Source organism: Nymphaea colorata, chromosome 1 (assembly GCF_008831285.2).
Source record: "Nymphaea colorata isolate Beijing-Zhang1983 chromosome 1, ASM883128v2, whole genome shotgun sequence".
NCBI classification, from domain to species: domain Eukaryota; kingdom Viridiplantae; phylum Streptophyta; class Magnoliopsida; order Nymphaeales; family Nymphaeaceae; genus Nymphaea; species Nymphaea colorata.
Genome location: NC_045138.2, coordinates 21878054 through 21886733, shown reverse-complemented (window position 1 = coordinate 21886733; position 8680 = coordinate 21878054). Strand labels below are relative to the sequence as shown.

The window sequence follows — 8680 nt, the reverse complement described above, 5'->3', positions numbered from 1 at the left end:
TATTTTGCATTGGATTTTATCATGGACAACGATGGTGAATTAACAGCTTGATGAGTTACTTCATTGGCTTTTAATCCTGCCTTATTTGGTATTTCTTTGCATTAAAGGTAGTATAAGCCATTTTTCAGGAGCTTTAAGTATAAATTCAGGGAAGAAATAATTTATGGTAATAAGCTTTCGGAAGCGTTTGGATTTTGTCTTTCCTATTTTTATGATCTTAGATCTTGGTGTTTGTGCATAAATGTCGAGCTCATACTTAATCCAACTGCTGTAATGTGCATCTTCCTGAACCCATGGACCATAAAAAAGCACAACATTGATCAAGGTTCCCGTTTTGTGTTTTGTAAAAAAAAAAAAAAAGGAAAAAACGATGGGAAAATTCGGACCTGGTGATTTTGTTTCTAATGTTCATATAGATCTAATATCTTGCGAGCCATTTTTAGAACTTCAGAACAAACTTGGTCTTTGGGATCTATCAAGAACTAGTTTGAGGGGGAAAGTTTAGGCAGAGTACTGTATAACAGAGGTAACACAAAAGCAGATCGGGAGAACATGGCTAGCCACTTGAAACATCACGCTAACTGTCTTTAAGATATACTGCCATTCCAATAAAAGCAATGATCAGTTGCAAGAAAAATATCTCGCCAAATCCTATTTGACTAACCATAATATTAAGGAGATTAACCATGCAGTTCAAATAAAAGAACACTTGCCTGTAGTTTTATTTGGTGGACGTTCTCACATTTATTCAGTAAAACATACATAGGAGTCGATAAATCAGATGTAGTTGCAAAAAAGTACAAGAAAACGATCAACTAAAAAAGAGCAGCTATAAATCTACCTAGCATCTACTGAAGTAATAGAAATGTCATTTGCAGTATATGGTTGCTCTTCCCCATTTAATATTTTATCGTTCGACTGGATTTCCTCCGAGAGAACATTACTTGCCAAGAAGAAAGCAGGAGCAGAAGGGGCAGGCAGAGTCACAGACGGGCTACTAAGCATGAGCAGAACTGAAGACATTGTTGGCCTATTCGCTGGATCCTGTTGAACACACAGCAAGCCGATGTGAATACATCTTAGTGCCTCACTTGTTTCGCAGGACTGGCCCATTGCCTCATCAATCAACTCCATCGCTCTTCTTTTCCTCCACAGTGTCCATGCCTGCATCATATCACAATGTTTAAATTCGAAACTGTTCCTTATTCCAGGACATCGAGCGACTGCATGTTACTTTAGTCGATGTGTAACTTGAAATAAATAATGTCGTAAAGTAAGAAGGTTTGGAAAATGAATGACTAACATAAGTAAGCAGATTTCGAGCATCCTCTGAAGGAGCAGCGGAAGTGTTCTTTCGAGCAGTCACAATTTCTAGCATCAAAACCCCGAAGCTGAAGACGTCTGATTTAACTGAGAAACGACCTTCACTTACGTACTCTGGAGCCATATAACCACTGCCAATCATCGAAGGTTAGCTGCTGTCATTTTCGTGTTCATAGTTGTAGAGGATTGTGTCAAATTTGAAAGCCCCAACCATCTTGCTTAGAGACATGCTTAAAAATATTTTAATGAGAAAGAAACTGCACATTTCAAAATTTCAAATTGTTGTACTTAGTTCTTCCCTAGAGCAGCCGCAAAGATGAGAGTTTTTCAGGATTGCTCTTCTTAAGGCCAAGTGCTTATCACCTCGACAACACTAAGTCATAGAATTAAGGCAAAAAGTTAGAAAATTACTAGGTCCCTGCAATTCTGGTTGCATTGCCGTGTGTCTGATCCATCTCCACAAGCTTTGCCAAGCCGAAGTCCGAAATCTTAGGGTTCATGTCCATATCCAATAAGATGTTGCCTGCTTTGAGGTCCCTGTGGATGATCTTGAGTAGAGAGTCATGGTGAAGGTAGACGAGCCCTCTTGCTATACCAACAATGATGTTGGTTCTTTTCACCCAATCAAGAAGTACCCTTCGTGAAGAATCTGCTCATTATGACACAAAATTTTCAAGTTTATTCCATTCTTGAATTTGGAAAATGGTTTCCTTTCTTCTTAAAATCAGCATTTATTTAGAAAAAAATCGGAATTTAAGCATTGGAAACTGGAAATTATGCGTAATCTAGTTATTAGTATCATAGCAGACAACAGAACGGACGTTATACCGATTGAGCAATTTATAAAAATTTAACTTGCATTTCCTGCGTCAGAATCTTGCAAGCTCTTCTTGCAAGTGAGGCAATGGGGGTTGGATTTGACGAGGGGAAAATCAAAAGCACTAGACATTATAAACTCACTGAATAAAAGTTTGTCCAGGCTTTTGTTGGGCACGAACTCGTAGATGAGTATCTTCTCCCCATCCTCCAAGCAGCAGCCAAGAAGCCGAACCAGGTTCCTGTGTTGAACTTTTACCACCAATCGGACCTCATTCTTGAACTCTCTGGCTCCCTGACCTGAATGTTTGGACAGTCTTTTCACGGCGACTGTTCGGCCATCAGGCAGCATACCCTGAAGCATCGCATCTGAATGTTATGCTTGTCGGATAAATTTTACCGTACAAATGGACCCTTCGATGTTGGAAGTGAATTTACCTTGTAGACCGGACCGTACCCGCCTTCTCCGAGCTTATTTTCATCGGAGAAGTTGTTGGTCGCCGCTTTTATGCAGTCCAAGTCAAACATGAAGGACTCAACGCTCTCAACTTCACCATCTTGATCTGCTGAAGAAAAAGAAAGCCCACAGTCATTATCGTCGACAAGGACCTAAATTCTTGGCCAGCAGAAGTTTCCAGTTGCTCACCACTGTGATTGTTCAACCCGCTTCTCTTGTCGGCTCTCTTCCTCCCAAGTAGAAATGCAGAAGCAATGCAAATGAGCACTGCCGATGGAACTAAGACGGAGATGACGACAATGACGTTCTTATGCTTTGTGTTTGCAGTAGGCGGGAAGGGTGTCCCTTCTTCATCGAACAATGAAAGATGGTACATAAGAAAAAGAGGAAACCCGATTAATGGCTAGTTGATTAAAACCAAAGCAATGCGATTAAATGTTGTCATGGGAGCTACAAAAATCGACAGAAAAGCAATGACAGACGCATGAGACAAGGAAAAACAAAATGGTGGCATAAAAATCAGAATAAACAAAAACAAAAATCGGCTCCTGCATATGTTCGAACCAGGGGAATTCGGTGATGTATTGTAGTTGCCACGAAAATGATCTGGAGGGAAAAGGTGATGAAGGCTCTCTCAACAGGCACCGAAAAAGCATAGAAAGCAAAACAATGGTGAAAAGAAAAAGGGATTTCCTAGAAAACAACATATTCATATGTTGACAGTGGAAAACTCATGACTTGTGAATTATGTAAGGGATGTGCAAGGAGCTCCCATTCAAGTTTATGAGGTTTATAATGGATCAAAAGTTTCAAGGTATCATTTTGAAATTTAGAACTACCAAGTCAACTTCGCAAACTGTCTGGTTTTCTCAAAGCAATTAGGGCCCGCCATTATAGAAGGGAAAGAAAGGGGGAGTGAGTTGCATGGCAGCAACTCCAACGAGTCAATTTCCCAATTACAAGAACCAAAAGTCCAGGCGTGGGAGTTTCGATCTCTGTAATTTTAAAGCCGGAACTTTCATGCGAGCCGGGTGAAATTCCCCTGTTGAGGACGAGGATTTTAGATTTGAGTTTTATGTTAATCAGAGTAACTTGTGACCATTTGTTGTCAGTTGTGCACACAGTCATACAAAACAACTGTCCCAGGCATTTGCTTATATATATATATATATATATATTGTTGGGCCTCAAAGTCTTTTTTTTTAAAAAAAAAAGTCTCCAAGTCAAGGTCGACCCAAACTTTATTAAATACTACTAAGATCAGTTCATTGATTGTGTTCTAACCTTTTTAGATTTTCTGGAATGAAAATCTTGACTTTCATGTCCAAAAAAGATTTTTAGAGGCCTTAAAGTCCAGCATCAGTACTCTCGATGATACATCAATCTGTCGTTCAAATCAATGTTACCAATATGGCTCTCTAACAAGCACATCAGCCGATATTAATACAGATTATTTGTTTTAAAATTTTCCATTTTTCTAAATCAATAATACGTTAATTTATTTTTAAAATTTTATCAAATTGAAAAATAAGACAGTACACTCTATGTCATATCGGTAAGGAAACCAATATGGGCCGGAAAGGAGCCTTCAAATTAACTGCAGAGATGAACTCGAAAAAAGTGAAAATAGGATGTATAAATCAAAATTTAAGAGCAGATGAATTGCATAAGACTATTAATTACGCTTATTAATCTGTATGATCGAATCTAATACGTATCATGTTTTCACATTTTCAAAATTGAATTTACATAAATTTGAAACATCCGATGCTGAATTCAGCAAAACCTTATTGGAAAACCAACGGGTCCCAAGAAATCAATCGTAGAGGCGCCATGATTTTTCATAATTAACTACCATTTTTCTATATAAATATTCATACAATTAAAAAATTAAAAAAAAAAGCAAGTAAGAGGTACCCCACCATGACTGGAAGGAGAAGGAGGTGGAGAAACTACAGGAGGCTGAGGTGGAGGTGGAGGAGACACAGACATGGAGGAGGTAGAGTAGAAACGCGAATCTTGGAACCAAAGGAAGCAGCTTGCTGTGATAACCAATCCACCAATCTTCCCCTTCATCACGCCACCACCGACAAAGCCGATCAGTGTGCTCAAGCAACCATAGCAATCATCCGCAGACAGGTCCCTCGTGCACTGCACCATCCCGTATATCTTCAAAAAATCAGTGTACGTTATGTCGCCGTCGGCAAACAGGTGCTTCGAATTGGCTGTGGTAGCCGTAACAGAGAGGTTGTACATGAGAAGCCCCCATTGCCTGTTGTAAAGAGCGACGTCCGAAGCGTTGTCCACATTGTACACTTGCACGTTAACGCCGTCGTTCACAATTCCAGAGAAATTGGCGTCGGAGTAGCGGACAAGGCAGTTGTCCAGCCACAAGGTCGCGGATCTGCCGCCGGGGCACACTTGGAAGACTTTGGAGAAGCCACCGGAGGTGCAGTTAGCGCAGACTTCTGGAGATAGATCGCCGCGGCAGAGGGTGAGGCCGTAGACCTGGTCGGGGCTGTCTCCGGTGGTGCCCATGTAGAAGCCATCTTGAGACGCGGCCTTCGTTGGTAGGGAAAGCAGCAGAGTCTTCAGGTTGAGTTCATAGGTGCTGTTGGAAGTGTAGTTGGAAGTGTTGTTTGAGCACCCGAGATCAATATATGCTTCGCCAGAAAGAAGTAAAGCTTGGAGGAAGAAGAAAACGAAGATTTGGGGATCCAACCTCATCGTCGAGGGAAACGAAGTGTAACGCAGAAGTGGTGACCGGTGCCCGCGCCCATATTCCGCACCTTGGCAGATTCAACTCGGGCGGTGGTTGCCGTTCTATCATATTCAACCTTGAAGATTAAGCCGAATGGGTCATGGTAATTAGTGGCAAAGAACAATTCAAAATCAAAATCTTACTAACGTGTTGCTGCTGCTTTCTCATTCTAACTTCTAGCCCCAAATGTCATGCTTACTTCATTAACAGGCAAGTATGGCTACTCGTGGAGTCATTATTTTTCTTTACCAGGGAAGTATATAACTTTAGCTTTTCAAATAGGTTGAAACATTGTGAGGTGTTGCCTGAAGCACTACAAGTAGGTTTAACATTATGTGGGATAGAGGGAAGTATATGACTTTAGCTTTCTTAATAGGTTTATTCAAGTTGAAACATGGCGAGGTGCTACCTGAAGCACTAAAAGTAGGTTTAATATTATATGGGGATGGAGGGAAGTATATGACTTTAGCTTTCTAAATAGGTTGTAGGATCAACTATATCTCCTTTTCAATATCCTACAAGTATTTTGGTCATTTTATATTTTAGAGCATGAAAATTTGTGTAATGGTTAGATAACCAGCTTCCATGGCGTTGGGGAGGGGATCGGAGAAGCTGTTTCAGATTTCCTCGATCATCGATCATCTGAATAATATATAATTTTGTGGACTTGCTGAGGAAAGGCACATGGCAGATACAAAATACTTGAACTTCTACTCATAAATCTAGAAAATGAGCAGATATAAGATAGTTCAACACAAATCACGGTTGCTTTTGCCCATATGAAGTGTCTTTAGCGAAAAAGAAACTCTACCTAAAAAAAAGGATAGGTAAAATATTCACAAAATCACACTTTGTTGCCCATATCATAGAAACGTACTCAAATAATTTGGAAATTCTACACCACCTAAATGTTCCAAAGATTATATTTCAAATAAAAGCTTCTCATCAGTCTTCACCACCGTCAAATAAACCATGGTTTAACATTCGTTACTATAAAAAGAAATAGTTGAAATTTATTATTTTACTCAGTTAGTTGTTCTACTTTTTTTTTCCTAATGTTGCCACAATAAATGGGCCTTACTATGGGCGCGTAGATTTTCACTTTCTGATGGAAAATTTGGAGTTGTGGAAATGAGAAGACATAGAGGGGAAAGGAAATTCATCCTCTGCTTATCTATAGGAAGTGGAGGCACGAAGTTTCCCTCCCTCCCTCTATCTCATGCTTATTTTTCTTTTTCACTCTTTCATCCCAACAAACATTTGAAACAGCGAGCGGCGCCAGGCCAGGCAGGGCCGCCAGCAAGGGCCCGGGCATAGGTCGGCCCGTTGGGGCCCAACCCGGCTCGTTAATATTAAAAGAAATAATTTTTATTATTAATAAAATCTATTTTATTATTAAAATATATATTTTATATTTAGAAATTTTATTTTATAATTTAAAAAATATTTTTTATTATAAATCGGGCCGAGCTGGGCCTGAGCTTGAGCCCGATGTTTCGAACATCGGGCTGACCCGTGCCCGGTTGCCTGCTTTCGCTTTGAAGATCAGTAGCTTCGATGTGAAAAATGTGTCGCAAACGGTGTCAGTGAAGGTCTCGTTGTTTAGCTTTTAAGGATTTTTACCACATTAGTGGTAGGGGCGACGATTTGGTATTTTGTCCATGATATGAGTGACGATTTTGCTTTGTGTCAGTGATTGTTGCGACACTTTGGTTTAGTGTTCAAAAAATTCAACAAACCCTATCATGTTGCTGATCATATGAAGAACACCATTCTTTGCGTCCGAGCTAGACAAACACCACGATGACTGTGCAATGTCACTACTTCAGTTTCTACTAATTGTATGGCGTCAATGAAATGTATTGGTGTCAAAGCCTCACTAATACAATGGACAAGCAATCAACATTGTTGTGTGTGTGTGTGTGTGTCTCTCTCTCTCTCTCTCTCTCTCTCTCTCTCTCTCTCTCAATATATATATATATATATATATATAGAGAGAGAGAGAGAGAGCAACGAAAAACATTGAACTTTTATTATAGAATAGGATAGTCTACAAGAAAAAAAAACCATAACCTATTATATGATAGTAACATCACAAAAAAAAAAAAAAAAAGTCTAACTAGCAGCTGCCATGAGAGCCATCCTAGTGTCAACTTCACCATCAAATGAAGATCGGTTCCATCTTAGCTTATGATCCATAGGCCAAAACCTATGATGACACATACAACACATTTTTTTATGTGAATTAATCTTCACGAATATATGTCTATGTGGCAATTAGGACATGCAAGTTTCCCTTTTGTGCTCCAACTTGGCAATTCTTGCTAGGAAATCAAGTATTGTTCACAATAATGCTGCTTACATCCGGAAATGTTCTTTTGGCACTTCATATGTTGTTGCTCCATTCCACAATACCTGCAACTCATAAACTAATTGTTGTAGTATGACATTTATTTTATTTCTAGGTGATTTTGACCCAGAAATTAACAAGGATAAGATTGTTGAATGTTGTTTCATACTAAGTCATAGAGGTAGGTTATACACACAAAATTAATACTATCCACACACTGTGTATTGAACTCTAGTTTCTGAATGGATTAAAAACATTACTTGCTAAACCCAATCTAACATTGTGACTTTCTGTTGCAAATGTTTGGATTTGCACATCAAAGGATTTCCATGCTTGTGCATGAGTGCATCTGCATGATATCTCAACAAACCATCCTTCATACGTCCTTACGTCACCTCATCTCTGATGTAGTTCTTGTGGACATGAACAATCTTTTCAACCTTGCTATCAAAAGGAAGTGGTGTAATGTCTTCCTGGCACTTTCCATTTCATTTTCTTTCTATAAGCCTATGATTTACTAATCTTCCACCTTGATTCACTACAAGAGTCACATTTTGTTTGCCTAAGTTGTGTTTCGAAAATAGCATACAATTATTTCAACAAATATCTATCTTTTCATAATGTAAACCCCAATGCACTTAATAAGTTTTTTTTTTTTTTTTGCTTCATAATACATCCTCAGCAGATGCACAGTGTTATCACCCCAAATTAAAAAAAACAAAAAAAAGAACTATATTTCATTTTCCTCAAACAAATTTCTCAATTATTTCAGTTGAATTTAATTTCTGGATCATACGTCCAGTCCTAGAACCAAAATAAATTTACGACTATTCGATCCAAAATGAATCTCTAAACCCTACATCACGCAATGCACAGTCGCCCGCAACTACGCGATCGCGTGCTATGAGCGACCACACAAACACGTGAGCGTACGATGCATGCCCCCATTTTCATGTTAAAACCACTCTTTGGC

General features: G+C 39.1%; 1 protein-coding gene across 1 annotated transcript; it reads right to left on the bottom strand.

The window, feature by feature from the left end:
* Positions 1-499: 499 nt before the first annotated feature.
* On the bottom strand, positions 500-5361 carry LOC116264541 (cysteine-rich receptor-like protein kinase 44). The gene is made up of 7 exons (XM_031644836.2): positions 4519-5361; positions 2786-2944; positions 2578-2705; positions 2284-2494; positions 1735-1972; positions 1304-1454; positions 500-1164 (listed from the first exon to the last, which is right to left on the bottom strand). Exons 1-7 carry the CDS (start codon positions 5321-5323, stop codon positions 838-840), a joined length of 2019 nt encoding a protein of 672 aa, XP_031500696.1. The 5' UTR covers positions 5324-5361; the 3' UTR covers positions 500-837.
* Between the last annotated feature and the right edge of the window lie 3319 nt (positions 5362-8680).

Coding starts and splice junctions, on each gene's coding strand:
- LOC116264541 (XM_031644836.2), bottom strand. CDS start 5,323: ATGAGGTTGGATCCCCAAATCTTCGTTTTCTTCTTCCTCCAAGCTTTA. Junction 2,706..2,785: donor CGGGTTGAACAATCACAGTG/GTGAGCAACTGG, acceptor CTTTTTCTTCAG/CAGATCAAGATGGTGAAGTT. Junction 1,455..1,734: donor ACCAGAATTGCAGGGACCTA/GTAATTTTCTAA, acceptor GATGATTGGCAG/TGGTTATATGGCTCCAGAGT.